This window comes from Meriones unguiculatus, chromosome 8 (genome assembly GCF_030254825.1).
Source record: "Meriones unguiculatus strain TT.TT164.6M chromosome 8, Bangor_MerUng_6.1, whole genome shotgun sequence".
Lineage (NCBI taxonomy): Eukaryota > Metazoa > Chordata > Mammalia > Rodentia > Muridae > Meriones > Meriones unguiculatus.
This window is the reverse complement of record NC_083356.1, coordinates 1,100,758-1,122,177: the sequence shown is the minus strand read 5'-3', so window position 1 is coordinate 1,122,177 and position 21,420 is coordinate 1,100,758. Positions and strand designations below refer to the sequence as shown.

The 21,420-nt window shown below is 43.1% G+C and overlaps 1 protein-coding gene across 39 annotated transcripts in view; it reads left to right on the top strand.

Annotated features, from left to right (window-relative positions):
* The first annotated feature begins 1,946 nt into the window (after positions 1–1,946).
* Pcbp2 (poly(rC) binding protein 2) overlaps positions 1,947–21,420 on the top strand; it is a 25,267-nt gene continuing 5,793 nt past the window's right edge. Inside the window, exons 1-14 of one of the 39 annotated variants that reach the window (XM_060388501.1) lie at positions 1,947–2,220; positions 4,690–4,807; positions 5,412–5,435; positions 5,528–5,560; positions 5,869–5,985; positions 8,618–8,749; positions 11,635–11,763; positions 12,691–12,765; positions 14,361–14,453; positions 15,478–15,519; positions 16,660–16,732; positions 17,234–17,272; positions 18,195–18,247; positions 19,023–19,192. In XM_060388501.1, the coding sequence (XP_060244484.1) occupies positions 4,739–4,807; positions 5,412–5,435; positions 5,528–5,560; positions 5,869–5,985; positions 8,618–8,749; positions 11,635–11,763; positions 12,691–12,765; positions 14,361–14,453; positions 15,478–15,519; positions 16,660–16,732; positions 17,234–17,272; positions 18,195–18,247; positions 19,023–19,192 (1,049 nt within the window). In that variant the 5' untranslated portion in view covers positions 1,947–2,220; positions 4,690–4,738. Of the gene's footprint in view, positions 2,221–4,666; positions 4,808–5,411; positions 5,436–5,527; positions 5,561–5,868; positions 5,986–8,617; positions 8,750–11,634; positions 11,764–12,678; positions 12,766–14,360; positions 14,454–15,477; positions 15,520–16,659; positions 16,733–17,233; positions 17,273–18,191; positions 18,248–19,022; positions 19,193–21,420 lie in introns of all 39 variants that reach the window. The other 38 variants (XM_060388499.1, XM_060388500.1, XM_060388498.1 and 35 more) reach the window with 38 other exon arrangements.

Here is a 21,420-nt window from a genome sequence, read left to right as displayed (position 1 = left end):
ACACCTTGTCTCAGGACCCCCACTCCCCACCCGTCTCTAGGGTGGTTATGTGCACATGAAGGGTAGGTGCCCTAGGAGGCCTGAAGAGGGCGTCCGATCCTTGGAGGTGCAGCTTCAGGGAATTGTCACCGGCAACTGAACTTGGCTCCTTTTAAAGAGTGAGTTGCCTTTTTCTGATTTTTAAGAGTGGATCGCGCTATGTCCTGAAACTTGCTATGTAGACCAGGCTGACTTCAGGCAGATCTGCTGCCTCTACCTCCCATGAAATTAAAGGCATGTGCCCCCACTTCTCATTGATTGACCTGTTGTTTGTTTTTTAATGTTATGTGTTCTGGCTGCCATGGATGTGTGCATCAGTTGTATGCAAGTGCCTTGGAGTCCAGAAGAGGGCGCTGTATCACATGAAATCGGAGCTATAGTGGGCGGAGACCCTATGTGGGCGTTGGTAGTCAAACCTCCTGGAAGAGCAGTCGGTGCTTTTAACTGTTGAGACATCTTTCCGGCCCTAAGGGCAGTAAGATAGAAAAGACATTTGCTGTCAAGCCTGGTGTCCTGAGTCTGACCTTGGGAACCCATTTGGTTGAAGACAAGAACTGACTTCTCTTTGGACTTCCTCATCCCTGCTGTGGTGTATCTACAAACATACAAAACAATATTTTAAAAAAGTTTCTTTAGTGGGGCATGACGGCGCACACCTTTAACCCCAGCACTCCGGGAGGCAGAGGCGGGTGGTTCTCTGAGTTTGAGGCCAGCCTGGTCTACAGAGCCAGTCCAGTACAGCCAAGGCTACACAGAGAAACCCAGTTTATTGCCTTTTTAAATAAATCAGAATAGTTGTTTTGTGGAGTGTACGACATTCTGGGTTTTCAAAATGTCCTTAAAAAACAAAACAAAACAAAACAAAACAAAAAACAAAGCAAGAAAGCACTCGCCCCACGGTTCGACCTGGGGTTGGACTGCTCCCTGAGAATGGCCGCAGAACACATTCCTGTACTGACGTGGAACTTGTTCCTTTGTCCCTGCAAATGGCAAATGAGGTAAAATAGCAAGATGGACCGTTTTTGTTTTGCAGGGATTCTAGATTATACAGCACTTCTTGTGTAGTAGAATGCTTAGATACATTACAAGGTGAAGTGTGAGCGCTTAACGGTTCAGGCGGTGGCTTGTCAGATGTCTCAATTTAAAGTTACTTTATTACTGTACAGTTTGAAAATAATCTGTCTTGTGATTTTTGGCACCACAATGACGCTCTGTTCCCTAAGATCCTCCTCCTCCTCCTTTTTTGGTTTTTCACGAGAGCGTTTCTGTGTAGCCCGGGCTGTCCCAGCGCTCACTCTGCAGAGCAGTCCGGCCTTGGACTCAGAGGTCTGCCTGATTCTGCCTCCCCAGCGTTGGGATTGAAGGCGTGTGCCACCGCCACTTGCTTTAAGAACATTGTTCTTATTAATTCCTCATTATGATTTTTATTGACTGACTCAGTGGTGCAAAGTAGCGGTGTTTTCATTTCTTCTGCGTTTACTAAACGTGATTACTACTTTTGGAGTAAGCGGTCTGTGTGATACTGCCAGTCTGGCGAACTCACTTTTTTCAGACAAGTGAGTGGATTTTCCTCCCTCTGCCCCCGCTTCTCCGTCCGCTTCTCCGCGTCCGCGGCAGTGGTCACCGCTCCGCAGTTAGGCCTGAACCTCCCCGTTCGCCCGCTAGAGGCCGCTGGCATCCTCCGCGCCTCTACGCGTCCGCTCTATCCCCCCTCGCCGTTGGCCGCCGGCCCTGTCTCGCTGGTGCCGACGCGGTCCGCGGAGCCGCTCTAGGCTGCGGGAGGGCGGTCCGCACTGCGTGGGGAAGGAGCGGACGCCGCCGCCGACTCGCCGGCCCCCGGGGCGGTTAGCGCTTCCGGGGTCGAAGGGTGCGCGGGGTTGAAAGCGGCCCGCTCCGCCCCGTCCCCCTCCCAGACCAGCAGAGGCAGCAGCCGGAGCAGCCGCAGCCTGCGCCCTCTCCCGCCCGCCCGCCCTCCGCCCGCCCGCCCGCCCGCCCGCCCTCCGCCGCCCTCCACCCGCCCCGGGGTCTCTCTCCCCTTCCTCCTCCTCCACCCCCCCTCCTCCGCCCGCCAGCGGGGCCCCCCTCGCCTTCCCGCCCGCCCCTATTGTTCCGCCCCCGGCCTCCCGCCCTTCCCCTTCCCGCCCGCTCCCCTTTTCCCCTCCGTCGACTCGCGCCCTCCAGGTAAGCCTAAAAGAGCGCCCTCCGCCCCCGGCAGCGGCGTCTGTTTCCCCCCGTGACAGCCTCCCTGCGGGCTCCGGCCGGAGCCTCGGCCTCTCGTAGTCCCGCTCGAGCGTCTCCTGCTCCACTCCGCTCTGCCGGCCATTCACGCGAGGCCCTGGCTCCGGCGCGGCCTAGTAGGCCTCGCGCAGAGCCTGCCCCCCCACCCTCCGCCTTTTCCCGGTGGCGGCTGCGCAGGAGCCGGGAGGGCGCGCGCGCGCGCGGCCGGGGGGGGGCGGCGGTGGATTTGTTGGTTGAGGGGGGTGGGGAGGCGATGGCCGGCTCGCTGGCCGGGCGGGTGAGCGCCGCTCCCCGCGGGGGTCAGGCGCTGGCGCAGACACACGAGGAGGCGCTGCCTGTCCAGCCCCTCCCCCTAGGTCGCAGCGCCCCCCCCTGACCGAACCGTTTATTCCCCCTCCCCGCGGTCAAGGGAAAGGGGGTCTCTTTTTTTTTGAAGTGGAAAATGCTTGGATGACCGGGGTGGGGGAGGGGAGTGGGGAGCTGCAGAGTTAAGAGGGTAGGCGGACTCCCAGTTACCGAGTTACTCTGACGTTCTCTCTGGTAACGAATTTTGAAATTACAAAATGCCTGCCGCTATAAACCAGACCGAGCTATTTATAGAGGGGTAATTGACTGCAGGATTAACAGCTGGATTCCCGGGGTGGGGTACGCTTAGGTTGACCTACTCAGGAGAGGAAGACACAGAGGTTTCTCAGATTACTTAGAGGGCTTGGAGTTTATTTATTTATTTTTTAAATGCATCTTCGTGCTTTACTTAACTGGTTTTGTAGATAGGTTTTTAGTTTTCTTTCCCTTTTGAACTTGTGTTACTGTATTTGTAAAATGATAAATATGTTTGGGGATGTGGAATTAAAGCTACCAGGCTTATACCATATATTTGAGAGGGGAAAATTAGTCGTCTTACAGTCACAATTAACAAGCATTGTTTTTTTTGTGAATCAGATGTTGATTTGTGGGGTTTTTGACAGCAGTTAACTGTTTTCTGGAAAGAAGGAACTGATGTGCTTTGGTGGTGCATTTATATAACCACTTCACATCCTGAAGTAACCAGAAGACAGGGACAGAGTGCTGTGACAGTCATGTTAAAGTGCTTGAAAATTAGTTAGGGTATGGACTTGGGATAGTGAGGCAGATGGAGTTTGGAGGCCAGCCTGGTGTTAATAGCCAGTTCCATTTTGTCATGGGCAACATAGATCATCCCGCCTCAGAAAAAACAAACTTGCGGGTATAGGGATTGTGTATCCATAACAGCAAAGTGAAAACTGACTGGTTTCATTGAGGAACAGAATTAGCTATAGGAGGAGAGAGAGTGCTTGTCATACTACTGGAGAAATTTAAGGGCTTGAGACTTTAAAAACTAGTAGTGTTTGGTACTAAAAAAAAGAAGGTATTAACAAAACCCAAAAAGTTATTAGAGTTGTTTGAGAGGATGAGTCCACGGGTGGTCGTCCTGTAAAATGTCACTACTGTTTAAATACTGTTTAAACATTCTAGTACTCTCAGTTTTATTTTCATTTTTGTATTTGGAAGAAAATTGAGGCTTAAAAGACTTAAACGGTTTTAGTCAAAGTTAACATAGGGGACACAACGGAATTTTCCCAAATTGTTTAGAGAGAAAGAATGGGTGAGAACTGAGAAGTAGAGAATCAATCTCAAAGGAACATGGAACCAAAGCAGTTGTGGAATATAGCTCAGACACACTTTTTCAGTGAGACTCCTGAGTGCAATTACTTTTCTTGTTATTTTGTGACTGTCTCAATGTATGGTTCTGGCAGTTGATTTGGTTATTATGTTGTCCAAAGTGTCCTTGAACTTACAGCACTTCTGTTAAAACCTCTAAAGGGCTGAGATTAAACAGTAGTGTACCACAGTCCACAGATCTGAACTAAATAATTTTAAAGTCATTTGCTGTCATTCGTCAACATTTGAGATATGAAGTATATCAATTTTAGAAATTGCTAAGCTGCTACACTAAGGAAATTACGTTTACGCTCTACGGTCACTACCAAATGTTGTCCAGGAAGAAGCATGTTGAATTTGTCCTCACCGTAGTCTGTCCAGCTGTTTTTGAATAATTTTCAAAACTTGTTTAGCATAAGGACAACTTCGTGCACTAAGGCAGTTCACTTAGAACTATTGCCAGTGGAAGGAACAAATCTTTCTCATCCCAAGCATCAGTGGAAACCCTATCATTAATGAGCAGACTGGAGCCAAAACCTGATCTGGAAGTGTTATGTGCATTTGTGCTGTGTGTGTTTACAAGTCTTGGTAGGCTAGTGCTTACGGAAAAGAGTCAGTGAGATAAAAGATGAGATGCCAAAGTGAAAATAACTGGAAAGGAATTACTTTTTACTTCTTTCCTCTTATTTTGGTCATGCTTACATTTCAGTTTTTGGCTTTCACTCTCACCAGTGACCAAAGACTTGACCACTCAAAGTCCAGCTCCCTGTAACTGCTAGACATGGACACCGGTGTGATTGAAGGTGGATTGAATGTCACTCTCACCATCAGGCTACTTATGCATGGAAAGGTATGCACCAGCTTGGAAAATTGGGTCATAGTAACTGCTATGGGAGGGGCCAGGAAAAGCAGACAAGCATCTTGGAGCTCATCAGATTAGCACTGTGGGACATCTGGCTTTAGCACTTTTCTCTAATGGAGTGTGGAGGAGAAATGGACAGCTTTTACTAGGAAGTCTCAGTGAGCGAGAAAGACTTAACAACAAGCGCAAGTGGTTAGAGCCAGGCAGCAGTCATAGCGGGTGCTAATATGTTCTGATGTATGTTGCTGAGACATAAACTTCAGAAAGGAAGATTGTCTTGTTTTTTATTTTTAGTGGTACTGGAGATTACACTCAGTGCCTCTGGGCAGACACTACCATTAAGCTATATCCAGGCTTCTTTTTACATATTATACAAAGACATGGAATTGAATCACTCTAGGTATTCTCAATTCTTTCATAGTTTCAGTATAAAATTTTGTTTAAGGAAATGAATAAGTGCCTCTCCTCACAAATCTTAGTCTTTCCTTTGGGTTGGTAAGAGTATAGTTAGCACTTGGTTAGCTGAACCCTTAGAATTTTCAATGTGATGAACTCTGAATTTTCTCTTATCAACACTTTTCTCCATTTGCAGGAAGTTGGCAGTATCATCGGAAAGGTAAGCTATGTTCACATCAACACTAATTCCTATTTAGTCAATCTGGGCTGAAACAGCACTTGGAGCTCATGTTTGATTTTTTCCTCTTACAGAAAGGAGAATCTGTTAAGAAGATGCGCGAGGAGGTAAGTTACAAGGAACATTGGAACTGCTAGCCTTGGAAAGAAAGCCCTGAAAAAGTTCTCTAAAGGGTTAGAAGGGTAAGAGTTTTAGAAAGCATTTTCTGGCTACTTTGTTATAATAGTGTGATAGGAAATGAGTTTTGTGACAAGTCTCAAAACCATAGGCAGATGCAGTAGGTTGTTGGAAGACAAGTGGAGCAGAGTTTGGAATGCTTTTATGTGGCAGCTTCTTGCCTATTATCTAGGACACGATCCTGTACAATTTCAGTTCTTTTTATCTGTTAAAACTCCTTGTTTGTTTTCTGACCCAGAGTGGTGCACGTATCAACATCTCAGAAGGGAATTGTCCTGAAAGAATTATCACTCTGGCTGGACCGACTAATGCCATCTTCAAAGCCTTTGCTATGATCATTGACAAACTGGAAGAGGTTTGTTGTTCCTTTAGAATTGTTCCCTGCCCCCAATACCAGCTGGCTTTTTTTTTTCTGTAATATATTTTTATTTTACGTTCATTGGTGTTGTGTCTGCATGAGAGTGTAGAGAAGCCCTGGAACTGCAGTTTCGAGTGCTGGGAATTGAGCCTGTTTCAACCAGTGCTCTTAACCACCAAGCCATCTTTCCTCCATTCATCTCCCCCTTTTTTGGTGTGGTTTTGTTTTAGTGTTTTTTATTTTTTGAGTAAGTGTCTGATTTTGTAAGTGTGGCACTGCTAGTAGTCCAAGACGTCCTCCAGCCTTTCTGGGCAAGCCTCCAAGTGTGGGCTTCCAGGGAGATGTGGGTCACCCTTCCCAGTTCTCCCGTTTATCATGTGCTCAGTGTTTTGAAGGTATGCCTTTGCTTCCTTTCCAGCTGAATGAACTTATGGTGCTCTTTATTAGGATCCTGCTAAACACCAGTGTGGTTTGTAGGCCCAGGCTTATCCCAGTGTGCTCTTGCACTTCATAAACTGTATGTCCAGGTAGATACTGACAACACTGTATGAAAGGTTTCAGTAAAGTCCTGGGTTTCTAGCAGCAGAATATCCATTACTGGTTTGTTAGTTTTTTTCCCTACAAACCTTCTGAGGCTGAGCAACTGTTGTCTTAGGCCACGTGTTCAGCTTCCTCCTCCTCTGCAGTAATGCCCCCTAATTATTTGTTGATGTTATGGGTAGGAGAGTGTTGTTTGATTGGTACTTAATGCTCGCTTAAATCTTACTCGTGTTGATCAATAATGTTACATTTTGGTCTGCAGTATGCTGTTAGTTACTCCAACAAAATTTTTAGCTTAAATCCAAACATGTAGAAATGCATATAGCCAGGTGTGGTAGCACATGCCAGTATTCCTGGCACTCAGGGAGGCAGAGGCCGGCGGATCTCTGAGTTCCATGGCCAGCCTGGTTTACATAGGGCGTCCAGGACAACCAGGAGTGCACAGAGGAAGCCTGTCTCAAAAAACATTTAAACTTTAATTACAGAAGAATTGTTTGTGTGCTGGTGAGTGACTCCCTAGGTCACGACACTTGCCCAATACCTTGCACAGACTGTTGCTGCCCTAAGCGTGTACTTGCTATGTTAATGGCTGTAACAGTAGAAAGTCCTGTGCTGTGGGACACAGTGTATGGCGCCGTCAGTTAATAGAGGGTTATTTGTGTGCGTGTGTTTGTGTGTTTCCTTTGCTGGAGTAGAGCCAAGGACCATGCCTATTATGCATGGGCTCTTTTTGTCTGTTTTAGAGACAGGGTTTCTCTCTCCACCTCTGTCTGTCCTGGAATGTTCCCTGTAGACCAGCTTGGCCTTGAACTTAGAATCACCTGCCTGCCTAGGATTAACAGCACGTGCAGCCGTGCCTGGACAAGCATAGGCTCCTATAATTTATCTGTTGCCAACCCCAAAACTTCATTTCTTTTTTTTTTTTTAATATTTATTTATTTATTTATTTATTTATTATGAATACAATGTCTGTCTGCATGTAAATCTGCACTCCAGAAGAAGGCACCAGATATCATTAGAGATGGTTGTGAACCACCACATGGTTGTTGGGAATTAAACTCAGCATCTCTGGAAGAGCAGCCAGTGCTTATAACCTCTGAGCTATCTCTCCAGCCCAGCCAAAAACTTCATTTCAAAGCATTTTAGATGTGATATCCGACTTTATTGTTTTTAAAGTATTTTGTTTATTCAGTAAATAAAACTTAAGGCAAGGGGGGGAGTTGAAATTTGAGATTAGGGTGTAGAGTGTTTGGTAAGCACATAGGAGGCCTAGCAGTGCAGGAAACAGACCTTAACTTATATTCCTTTCTAGTATTAGTTTTCTAAGAGATACTCAGTTTGAAATTGGTTTCATATGCTTTCATTTTGACACTTTGTTTTCTCCCTTGCTTAAACTTCTGTGCTTGTATGGACTGTACACTGTGTACACTGAGGCCAGAGGAAGGAAGGCTGTCAGACGTTTTCTATTGCGTTCTACTTTACAGCTTTGAGAAAGGTCTCCTTGAACTGGAATCCTGTCAGCCTTCCAGTTCCTAGGATGCCTCTGAACTGATTTCCAGTCTTGGCTCATTACCCACTGAGCCATCTTCCCAGTCCCGTAACTCTTGCTTTCTTAATTTTGGATACTAGGGTTAGAACGTTTGGTTTCATCCATGATAGTACTCTACTACTAAGCTATAGTTTTAAACCGAATGGAAGGAATGGCAGCGTGGCTTATTAAAAGTGTTGCTTTCCTCTGTACCCTTGCTGTGGAAAAAAATCACTTTATGACTTTCTGCAGTTCCTTTTTCTGTTGTGTGCTGCTGCTTAGGGATTCATTCCAGAGTAAGCCTTCTACCAATGAGCAAGTTTGCGTGTGCTGTTCTGAAGGATTGGGGAGCATCTTCTAGTCTGATTGGCTTGCAGCTCCAGATCTTTTCTCTGTGAGTGCTGGATTGTAGGCAGGGCAACCACACTGGGCTTGGAAATTGTAATTTTCACAGTTTGGTATAGTTAGAATAGATGTGTGTTGATGTTTTCAAGTACACACACACACATATATACACACAGATTAGTCTTTTGATGTTTTGAACAATTTTCTTTTTTACAGGACATAAGCAGCTCTATGACCAATAGCACAGCTGCCAGTAGACCCCCGGTTACCTTACGACTGGTGGTCCCTGCTAGTCAGTGTGGCTCTCTCATCGGAAAAGGTGGTTGCAAGATCAAGGAAATAAGAGAGGTTGGTGTTTGTGCTATTTTATAATGTCTGTTATCTTTTCTTTTGTTTTTAACTTTGATTGACCTGACTGTAGACAAGGATCATTCTGAGAGCCACCTGCCTCTGCCTCTGCCTCTGCCTCTGCCTCTGCCTCCGCCTCCGCCTCCGCCTCCGCCTCCGCCTCCGCCTCCGCCTCCTGAATGGGAACACCATTAATACCCATACTAAGTTGGGTTTTGGCTAGAAAAGGGTATCATTTGATATGTGAAGGTTTAAGCTGGGTTTGGTGGTAGTACATAAAGGCTGAGAAGGGAGACTTCAAGTTCAGGTTTTGCCTTTGCTGAGTTAAAGGCCAGTTTGCAGGGGCCAAGAGAGTCCCCTTTAGGTCAGATTGATGTATGCAGCAAGTTCCAGGCCAGCCTGGGACATACAGTGAAAACCTCTCAATTAAAAAACAAAAACATATGAAGTGGGATTTTAAGAAAAGGGTGTTTGGATTCAGGTCTGTAAATGGTATAGTTGTTTAATCAGCATCTGTGTGGCCCCTGGTTTAACCCCTAGTATTGCTCCTGCCTGGACACCCACCCTGTCGTGACTAGCAGCCCATAAAGACTGTGGTTTGGTGATACTGATATTACAGAGTTAGAATTTTTTCAAAAACAATCATATTGCAGATTTTGTGGTGTCCAAGGTTGATAACCCAGGACTCACGGATGCTGGGTGGATGTACCCTTACTGAGCCATACCCAGTACACGACTCCCTACCCCTTTGTCGTTTTAAGATAAGTCTTTGCTGTGTTACTAGCTTATGCTAGTCTTGAACTTTCATTGATAATCTTGCCTCAGCCTCCCAAATATCTAGAACAGCCTTTGCCTGGTTCAGTAATGAGAGTGCTAATTAGAATTTCTAACTTTTTATGTGTAGTTTCTATTCTTTTTTGAGAGAAGACCTCACTGTTTAGCCATGGCTGGCCTGGAATTCACATACATGTCCACCTTTGCTTCTTGAGTACTGGGACTAAAAATGAGTGTCACCATGTCCCATTTAAGCTCCCTCCCCCCTTTTAATTTTTTAATTTTTATTATTATTATTTTAATTTTTTTGGTGAGACATTTTCTGTGGTCAGTAAAGCCCCCAGGGATCCTCCTGTCTCTCCCCAGCCTTGGGGTCACAAATGGAAAACTCCTTCCTAGCTTTTTATGTGTGTTCTTTGTTCTTGTGCTACAAGACTGAGCCATTTTCCTTCTGCCTGTCCCCACTACATATATTTTTACATCTAACTATGTATGCATGTGACTGTTTGCATGTGAGACAGGGGCCCTTTGAGCTTAGAGGAGGGTTTGTATTCCTCTGTGGCTAGAGCATCAGGTGGTTGGTTGTGAATTGACTTATGGGTATGGGTGCTGGAAACTGAACTCAAGTTTCTCTCCAAGAATAATATATACTGTAAATAGTTAGAACCATTTCTAACCTTAAAATAATTTAATAAAAGATTTATTTCTTTTATGTGTGGACTTGTTGCCTGCATATATGTGTGCATACCACATGTGCCAATTTTCAGCAGAATTCAGAAGAGAAGTGGATCTCCTGAAATGGAGTTACAGATGGTTGTGGGCTCCTTGTTGGTGATGGGAACTAAACTCAGGTCCTTAGCAATAACAGCATGCTCTAAACCATTTTTTCAGTCCCTTAAAATAATGAAATTATTTGAGAGTAGGACTCTTTGTAGCCCTGCCTAGCCTGGAACTCACTTTGTAGACCATGGTGGTCTTGAATGTTGAGATCATTTTGCCTCTGCCTCTCAAGTGCTGGTCTGGTACTAAAGGCATGCATCAATAGGCCTGGCTAAAAACTTTGTTGTCGTCCCTCCTGCCCTCCCCCAAAAGACGGTTTCTCTGTGTGATCCTGGCTGTCCTGGCCTCACTTTGTAGACCAGACCAGGCTGGCCTTGAACTTAAAAAGATGCAGCTGCCTCTGCCTCCCCAAGTTCCTGTATTACATGCATATGCCACCTGGCTCCAGATGGTTTTAACAGAGCCCTAGCTGTCCTGGACTTAACTCACAAGAATCGCTTGCCTCTGCCTCCCCTAGTGCTGGATTCAAGGGTGTGTGCCACTGTGCCCACCCCTAAAATTTTTAAATTGATTTTATTTGTATATGTGTATGTTTGTGTGTGCTTGGTCAGAGGACAACTTGCAGGTCTTAGTTCTCTTTCTACTGTGTGCGTGCCCCAGGGATTGAATTTAAATTGTAAGGCTTGGCAACAGGCATTTTACATAGCCCCCCCTTATTTTTTTTTTTTTTTTAAAGACCGTCCCTGTTTTCCACTTCTTTCAACTTTTCATGAAATGTTAGTAGATGGCTCCAAAAGGGAAGTCAGGTGAAATACTTCGAGGTTTTTGTGCAGGGATGTTAGTTGTTTCTGGTGCGGGGGGGGGTGTGTGGGTTTGGGGGTGGTTAGGTTTATTGAGGTACTACCTCACTATACCAGGCTGCCCACAGACATACGGTCCTGATTTTCAATGATGAGACGATAGGTATGAGGAACCAGTCTTAGATCTTTTAATGATGTGTATTTTCAATACTTGGAATGGTGCTTGATGAAAACATTTGCTCAGTAAGAGAATGAATGAGGATTTTGTTTGGCCCACAAAGCTATCATTACTAGGTGAGAGGAATTTGTCTAGAAAGGACTTTATTTCTGAGTGCAGGTTAAAATGTAGGCTGTTACCCAGATTTCTTTTCTCTCAGGTAATTTTTAAATTCAGTAAGCAGTTGTGCCTGGAATAAGAAAAGAATGGGAATGGAGGAAAAAATTGTCGAACTTGATATTCTAAAGTTGCCATTGGGAGTAAATGAAGAGCATAGTTCTCTGATTTTTTTTTTTCTCCCTTTTACCTTAAAGAGTACAGGGGCTCAGGTCCAGGTGGCAGGGGATATGCTCCCCAACTCAACTGAGCGAGCAATCACTATTGCTGGCATTCCGCAGTCCATCATTGAGTGTGTCAAACAGATCTGCGTGGTCATGTTGGAGGTAAGCCCTCAGGCTCATGCTTGAGGTGAGGGTGATTCTGGGGACAGGGGACCTGATCTATATTTAGTAAGACTAGAATTAGGTAAAGCTTTTAATAGGCATATCGGTAGAGGTGGGTAAAGAGGTTCCCTGAGTTCATACATTCCTTCTCCCAGTTTTGACGTATCTTAGTCTGTGAGCAAAAATAGAATCTGTTAAATAGTGGTCTTGTGGTTCAGAACAATTCAAGTAGTGTGGGTAGGACAAACTTAGGATTTTTGAAATGCTAACTGACCTTTTGAATTGCTTGACATTGACACATTCTTTATTTTTCACTTTTAAAGCAGGATATATTAAAAACAGTTATATCATAGAACAGTATCAATGACGGTGTTTCTGAGTGAATTGTGAAGTCCTATATATTCTCTGCTGCCAAAAATCGAAATTAAGAGAAATTAAATCTTTTTTTTTTGAGTTGCATGGAGTCGGCCTCTTATGAATCAGAAAGGAAAAAAGACTTCTTGTTTGTGGCTTTGAGCCATAAACATTATATTTAGGAATTTCATATCCACCTTACACAAAAATGTGAAATCCTAAAAATGGTCAGGGAAAGGTTGTCTACACATAGTTGTTTGGGTTTTTTGTTTGTTTGTTTGTTTGTTTGTTTTTTTGGTGTGAATTAAATTTATTTACAAGTGTGGAATTTGTGACTAAAATTATTTCAAAGCATCTTCAGTGAAAATCAATGTGAGCCACATAATCAGTAAACTTTCTTCTTGCTTTAAAGACACATAACTGCAGGTAGTTGAGATTGTGATGTACAACTTGAGAAGTGAGGGACTGGAAATAATTTTTATTTAACTGACCTGTGTGTGCTATAGCCACACAGCTGAAGCAGCTTTGAAACCTTATCTCTCTTTGTTTTTTTCCCCTCTGACTCTCTCCCAGTCCCCCCCGAAGGGCGTGACCATCCCGTACCGGCCCAAGCCCTCCAGTTCTCCAGTCATCTTTGCAGGTGGTCAGGTAAGAAAACTCTTATTGGTGGGATAGAATGAACAAAGATATTTTAAAAAACAACTTTGCCAGCAGCACACCAAGCCACTTTGCATGCTTGCCAAAAACCTGTACTTTGGTCATAGTTTGATTTGCTTTTTTTTTTTTGTACTGGAGAAAGTTTTGAATGGCAAGACCTTATTTTATTTTTAACAGGCAATGGAAGTTTTGTAGACACTCAGAACAGTAATTGGTTTGGTGATTCAAGGTGGTTTGGGTTCGAGTTAAATTCCTCCAGTGTCATCCTCTCCCTGTCTCAGCATCCATGCTTCTGTGTGTGTGGGATGATGAAGGTCTAAGTAATGGCAGTAAAGCAGTTGGACCTCTGGAGAGTCTGGATGGTCTCAAGATGGCATGGGGCCATGGGATTGGGTCCTAAACTTGAGTGTCCTACAAATTTTCCCTCCCCTTCACCTCACCTCACCTCACCCACTCCTACCCTTTCATCCCCAAACTCCAGTGTGTTGTCCCCCCAGACTCTTAACCTTATAAACACTGGTTTGAAAGCAGCTGGAGTAAGAGGAACATACAGGGGTGGGATGTGGAGAGCATGCCGGCCTGTGGTGTGAGCACACTACCAAAGCACTCTTGATGCTTCTGTTCCTCACCAACCTAAACCATTTATCTCTAACACTTGGTACTAGTGTACTTTGGTTAGTGATATGTAAGCCAGTTTTTAAGTACTGAAATTCAGGTTGAAATAGTCACCTTTGCCACTTGGGGCTATCCTTTTTTAAAACATCTATTTTAACTAGTTAAATTTATTTGTATTTGGTGTGAAAGTCATTTGAGAGAAGAAAACCTCAGTTTAGATGGAATCCATCTCATATTTTACTGAATTTTAATAAAAGTGAACAAGTTTATATCTTACTGAGCTTTCACGAAGTCACATTTTGAGGTTTGTTAGAACCTTGCTTAAACAGATTTGTCAAAGGGCTGACAATGTAAGTGGTGGGGCAAGATACAGTGACAGCTCAGTCATTGTAGCCAGGAGGGTTAGCTTCAGGAGTTATCCCTTTTCCCATGGAACTCTTTTTTTAAGTTCTCCAGTTCTGTGTCACCAATCCTCTGTACTGCAATCCTTCCTCTTCCTTATCTTCACTCCCTGTCATTTCCTTTGTACCTTTTTGCTTCCTTTCCCTCCCCTCCCTATATTCAGTTAACTGCCCTCTAAAAGCTTACAGCTTCTTCCATGAGTTGCCCTGCTAATGGGTCATTTCCATGGGCCTTTTTATAAATGGACCTGTTTGTACAATGTCCACTGAGAGACCTGTATCTTTTGTGGCAAAGTGGCCACTGTAGGGTCCAACCTAATCCTACAGTGACCAAGACCTGGCATCAGCTCTCTTACCTCACCCCTTACTTTTATTGAAAATAACCCAATTGTGCAGTGTTATCTGCCACTAGGTAACTTTTTTTATTTTTATTTTTTAATTCACTGATCTGTGTTGTGAGCTCCTTTTTAAAGGAAAAAAGAAAAATCTTTTTTTGGGTGTGAATTTCATGCTGGTGACAAGGTGCCGGATTGACAGCCCTGGAGACTGAAATCCTCTATTTATCCACAGGACAGGTACAGCACAGGCAGCGACAGTGCGAGCTTTCCCCACACCACCCCGTCCATGTGCCTCAACCCTGACCTGGAGGGACCACCTCTAGAGGTGAGAGGGGATGTTCAGTCTCCAAGGCTCACTCAATCCTTCCGCCTCAGCCGAGACTGCCAACACACGGGGGGCCAGTGGCGCTGGTGATTTTTGTGCTGTGGACACCACCTGTCCACGGGGACCTGGACTGACCTCCCCACCTCATTTCACACAGGCCGCGTAGCCCACCAGATGGTAACACCAACTTTTTTTTTTTTTTTTAATTTTTTTTTTGTTGTTGTTGTTATTCAATTCCTCTTTTCCCTCCCTCACTCCTCCCATCCCATTTTCACCTTCCCACCCCAACCTGGGTGTGCTTTTGGGGGCACTGGCCACTGTGATGGGAGAAACTTCACATTTTGTTAAGTAACCAGCCACTCTTTCCCCATCCCTTCTTTTTTTCCTTTCCTCGTTTCCCCCATTGCCCTGAAGACTGAGCTCCCTTTTTGGGAGAGTATGTTGTGGGGAGGAGGGCCTAGTGGGAGCTGCAGGAGCCTTTATGCAGCGGGTTGGACAAAGACAGGATTTAGCATATTGATTTGTTTTTTCTCCCGATGCTTCTGTGGTCAGGTCCCTACCCTAGCGTTAGAGACTTAGGTTAGCTTCTAGTGTATCTAAGGTCTTAAGCAGTGTCTGAATATATGCCATGCAGGTCTGTGTAGATACAAATTATTTGTGTTAGCATGCTTGCTGTCTTGTATTGAATACATGGGGTTGGGGGGATTGATCAGTCAAGGCATTGATTTACTTTCATTTTCCACATTTTTGTTAAAAAGCAAATATGTATATTTTGCCTTAATCAAAGAGAACTTGTATATCCTTCTTAGAGGATCCCTGGAATAAAGTTAACTGTATTTTAGGGCTCAAAGAAGGCCAGCTCGGGTCTGAGCGTTTGTGAGATTCCATCTATTGTTTCAGTCCCTGGCCTCCCTTTCTCTTGTTCAACTCTGGCTTCCTGGCTAGTTGAGAACTTGTCTTCCCCCCACACTGGGTTGCTGTCCATGATTGGTTTTTAATAGGAACTGTTTTCCTCCTTTTGTAGGCCTATACCATTCAAGGACAGTATGCCATTCCACAGCCAGATGTAAGTTTTGACTTCACTTCTTGTTTTGAAAAACTTTCTCCATCCAAAATTGTCTGATTCTTTTCTCTTTAGTAGGCAGGAGTAAATTTGGGTCTTGAACATTTACAGTGTTAATAGGGCTTTACAAGGTGAACCACACAGTAGCAACTAGTTTGCCTTTGAATGGAAAACCCCTAGAAATTATCTTTAAGATTACTCTAAAAGACATGGTCCATGGTACACTATTAATATCTTGTCACAGTTGAAACTCAGTGAAGTATGCTTTCGTAAATAATTCCCATGGGGTGAGTGGGAGGTTGGGCTTGCCTTTAGGTGCTGCTCAGTCTGAGGTGGCAAATTAGAGAAGCACTGAGAGTTTATTGCATAGGGAAGGCTGGAAAATGGATTGTTGGAATTCAACTCAAACTTTACTAAAAATCTTTCACGTTAAAGTACTAGTGTTTAGATTTTTGTCCAAGGACTTTTTTTTTTCTTCCCCTGCAAATTTCTTCCTTACCCTTTCAGATGCCAAGCTTTAGACTTGGAAAATTGAGTTTGGTTTTTGGTCAGTGGTAGCCTCTAGGAGAGGTGTGAAATAGACTGGGAAAGGGATTATTTTTATCACCAGCTAGGACAGTTATCTATGTGTATTATAAATGAGATAGTTAAATACGTGTTGGGGACTAAGCCCAGTTTGGTTTCTTGTTAAGCCTCTCTCCTCCTTGCAGCCTCCCTGCCCCCTCATCTCCGTCCTTTCCCAGCCCTGGTGGACCTGCATGGTGTGTCCCTAGTACCACTGCACAGTTTGTTTATCTAGCCTGTCTGCTTGTCCCTGGGGCAACTGTTGGCAGTGGCTGCGTATGTTCATCAGACCGTCCACAGGGGATGGTTCTTGGGCTGGTGTTACTGCTTTCTTTTTCATACACCCCAGATGCATTCATTCTTACATACTGACTTCCTTTCTATTTCCAACCCTAACCTGCATCATATTCTGCCTGTCACTGGATTGTATTGTAAGACTCATTTTTACCCTGTGTTATAGTTGGAATAGACTCAATTTTGGGAATCAGAAGCTGTGTGCATTTTCATATCTGAGTGTGCTTGAGTCCTGTCTAGGTTATCCTCCTCCTAATGCTGGTCTCTCCTGTTTCCTTCCTATAGTTGACCAAGCTGCACCAGTTGGCAATGCAACAGTCTCATTTTCCCATGACCCATGGCAACACCGGATTCAGTGGTATGGATACCTCAGTGTGTTTCTTTCTGAAAGGTGTAGTACAAGATAGAGGCCAGTCCCAAGGTCTCAGCTTGACAGCTGTTTAAAATAAACTTGATTATCATCCAGCACCTGCTGGTTTAAAGTTGACTACTGTGGCTAAAGGAGGTAATGTGTTTGTTATCATGGTTTTCATTTGGGGTGAATTAATTATAAAAGAATAAGAAGCCCTGGAAGGTTTGGGGTGAGGTCTGGGGATGCTTGTCAGGAAAAGGGTAGGCTGATAATTCTTATAAACCATGGTGATAGTAGCCACCTTGATCTGATTAGCATCCCCCTTTTCTCCACCAGGTGTTCACAAACTATGTAGTGTATTTTTTGTTTTGTTTTGTTTTGTTTTGGGGCTTTGTTTTTTTTTTTTTGTTTTGCTTTGTTTTGTTTTGTTTTTTTGGTATAAGGAATAACTTGTCCGATAGGGTTAGAATGAGACCACCAAACTCATTTTCACTTGTATCTTAACAGGCATTGAATCCAGCTCTCCAGAGGTGAAAGGCTATTGGGGTAATGATTAAAAAAAAAAATCTGTAGTATTCTACTGTTATATTAATAAACTGGTGGGAGTCGTGTTTCACTGCCCATAAAACCATATTAGCAACATGCACATGGCAGAGAGGAGCTGAGAGAGCAAAGGGGTGGGCCTGGTGCTTCTGAGGGTCCCTTGATGGATCTGGCCAACCACCTTCTAAAAATAGAGTTGAGAGCAGGACTAGACTGGTTAAGGCTTAGCTAGCTGGAATGGCCCAATCCTGGTGTCCTTAGGGGTGTTTGTGATGGGATTTTTTTTTCCTTTTTTTCTTTCTTTCTTTTTTTTTTTGTTTTTGGAAAACCAAACAAAAGAATGTTTAGAGCAAAAGACAGAATAAATCTGGAGAATAAACTCCCTCAAACTAATTGCCATTTTATCTATTCGATCTTTAAGTGTAGCTTGGGAGGATATCGGCGGAGGGTGTTATTCTGATACAGGTATACTGAAAGCAACTCCGTGTGCCAAGAGTTCTTGATACCCGGTGATAGGGATAAAATTGGCACTAGATTCTACTGAGCATTGGGTGAAGTAAAATGAGGACACAACTGTAGTCTTAATTAGAAAAGGGGTAGATGTGCAGAGGCATTTGATGATAGATTGCTCCTGTTTAAGAATACCACACTCTCTTGCCCCTTGTTACCTCCCTGCCTGTTAGTCTGGGCTCTGCAGGAAATGGCATAAAGTCAGCTCTTCTGGTTGTACAGAAGACTCTTTCCAGCATTGTTTTCGATGCCCCACTCCCATCTTTCCTCCTTGGAGGCTTCACAGTTAGTGATGAACCCCAACAGCCAATGCTGGGCTTCCATTTTATTTTCTTCTGTTATTAGTTTAATGTACAGATAACTGATTCTGAATGCTGTGCATTAAACTTTCTTGCTCTTTTCTGTCTTTTAGCAGGTTTGGATGCATCTGCTCAAACTACTTCTCACGAACTCACCATTCCAAATGATGTAAGTGTAATTAAAGTATGTTAGAATTTTGAGGAAAACCTTGTAAGAAAGAATTGATACAACTAACTGTGTTCATAGTTTTCAAAGGCAGAAGAACCTCTTTCTGTCCTGTAGAAATTTTTGCTTTTCTTTTAAAGAATCTGGAACTTGGTGGGTGGCGATAATATCTGTTTAATTAATCCTAGCATGCTCTGAGATCAAGTCAGCCTGAAATATATAGTAAGACCCTGTTTCCCCCCAAAGAATATCAGAGTTTGACTTTGTGCTTTGGGGAGGGGTGATTCTTGATTGACTGTATATTTGCCCTTTGACAATAACATCTCAAGTAATTAAGATTACTATTTAGTAATAGATACTGCAAATGTTCTTCCAAACTGGAAAACACATTGGGGGTTATTGTCAGAGTCATAAGCTGATGGCGGCGACAGGATGAATTTGCATTTTTGATGGTCCAACAAATACTAAAGGCACTTTTATTTATTCCTAGCCTAGCTGTCTCACTAGATTTCAGTATTGGCTCTGGTAAATTTATTTCTGGAGTGGAGGCAATACTATAGGGATAGAAACAAAAGCTAATGCTTACACTGAGAAACTGTCTTACAGTTGGCCTTGATTTGTAGTTGATCATGTAAATGGTTCAGACATTGAAGTGAGACCTATACTTTAAGGTTTTGATAGCAGAATACCAGAAAGATTGTGCAGTGCAGTTTTAGGTACAGTTTAGAAATATATGGTATATGATATTCTTAATTTGTTTTGTTGTTTGTTTCTCAAGTTGATTGGCTGCATAATTGGGCGTCAGGGCGCCAAAATCAATGAGATCCGTCAGATGTCTGGGGCGCAGATCAAAATTGCAAACCCAGTGGAAGGATCTACTGATAGGCAGGTCACCATCACTGGATCTGCTGCCAGCATTAGCCTGGCTCAGTATCTAATCAATGTCAGGTAAGTGTGACCCGTCTTTATGCCTTTCTAATGCTAGCATAGGAATGAGGGAGGTTCATACAGTAAATGTAGGCCTGCTTGGGGTGGTACAGGTTGCAGACGCCCACCCTCTTCCTTTATTGTTGAGCTCTGCTTTTCTTCTGTCTTTAATGTAGCAGAGGAACATAACCAGATTGGAGTTAAGTTTGCATGGAGTTGCATAGATCTCTTGCTTGGGTGTTCTGAGGTGTGAAAAGGTGGTAGTAGTATATGTCTTTGCTGAATAGGACCCTGCTCTCACTAGCAATAGGAGACACTGAAACACATTTGTGTTTTCCTTGTCTCACATCTCTTTCATGAATTCAGAGTTGAAAGTATCTTGAATTTTTAAGGATAATGAGATATCGAAGTAGCTTCTTGGAGATAGCTGTTAGCATTTACTCTGCAAAAATATATTTGAAATGATTATGGAAAAATGGAGCACAGGCTTAGTGCTCCAGATACATACGACAGGCGTATTTTTCTATCCCGCTCCTCACCCTATTCTCATCCATCCGAAAATGCCTTCTCAGGTTTTATTTCCCTATTATGTAGATTTTGTTGTACACTCAGTTGTAGGAAAATTGTGCATAATCAAATGCACATCCCACTTGGATGCTCTTTTTTTTTTTTTTCCTTAGTTTTTCTTTCAGTAGCACCGCTTTAGGCGCATTGTTAGCAATAGCCCAGTTCCTCCCTTTCCAAAGGGACCTAGCTGATCTTTCTGTAGGAAGAAGTCTTTACCTTTATTGTATTTATTCTCTTCCACATAAAAGGTTAAGAGTTCCTGCATTTAGGACATAAGGGCATTCAGGGATATAAAATATACTCACGTTACACATGTGCTTCTGTATGTATCTCTGCAGTGGTGGTCTTCACTGATTTTTATATTTTTATGACTAGAGCTACTGCTGTTCTTTATGTAGAAAGGACTATATCTAGACATACTTCATTTACAACCACATCAAGTTTTTAATACTGAGTGAAGTTGTAATCTGCAGAGTGAGCCTGTTAGGAAAGACTTGTTTCTAGTTCACATTGGAGGCTAAGTTTTATTTGGCAAAAATAATGTTAGAAATTGTTACCTTCTGCTTTTGGCATGCTTACTTAAATGCGATAGTTCAACAAATTATAACTTTAAGTTTGACCTTCTTGATTGGTGTTTTTAATAAGTTAGTGTCTACATCGTAAGGAAGCAGAACTTCACTACCTGAAGTAACTGCAGATTGTTTCAGTTAAGCAGCAGAGTGAAAATATTCAAACAATGGATTTGGATCAGAGCTTTTTAAAGCCTTATCACTAGTGTCAGGATAAGTACAAATCTGCTTTTTACCTTCTAACTCTTGACTCAATTTGAATGAAAAGAACAAACTGGTTTTGTTGTTTTCATTTTTGGCTTCACAACATTTAGCTGGTTTCTGAGCTCTCCTTCCAGGGCTCTGTGTCTCTGCTTCATTGCTGTGACAGCTCCTTAATGGACTGGAAGTGGCTCTGAACAAACTAAACAAAACGGTTAGGAGGGGCTTTTCGAATGACCTTGGAAGTAGGCTGTGTGGGACAGTTTGACCTCAGCAGATACCTGTCTGTTCTGGCTTTGAGGACTATTGGGGTATATTTTAGGAATAGAGGGTACATTATTTTTGCCTTTTTAAACAGAAAAGATAGGTGGTAGGTTTTTTTTTTGTTGTTGTTGTTTTGTTTTTTTTTTCCCCCAACTTTAAGGAATGATCAGTTAAAATTAAGAGCCAACTTCCCAACGGAAAAGTTTCCCAAGATCTTGTCCATATTTGTTTGTACCTTTTTTTTTTTTGTGAAAATGTTACATGCTTTGAAATTAGTCTAGTCAGTGACCTATCTTGGACTCCTTATGCCTCCTTCCATTTAACATTTTGGTTCATTTTCATGAGGATGTAAATCCATATAAATATTATCTATAGGAAAGTTTTCTTAGGCAAGCATGGTGAATCGCACTAGTAATCCTAGCACTGAGGAGGCTGAGGCAAGCAGCTGCAGTTCTAGCCTAGTCTAGGCTGCACAGGAAGACCCATCTCAAAAAAAAATTTCATAAATGATTGTAGTATAACAAGTAATTTTCTCAAATAAATAATTGATCCTTCAGTTAAACTGGAAACTGATAATTTGGTTTATGAAATGATTTTTTTGTTTACAAGGTTAATTCCTTCAAGCTAAAAAAATTTATTAACACTGTT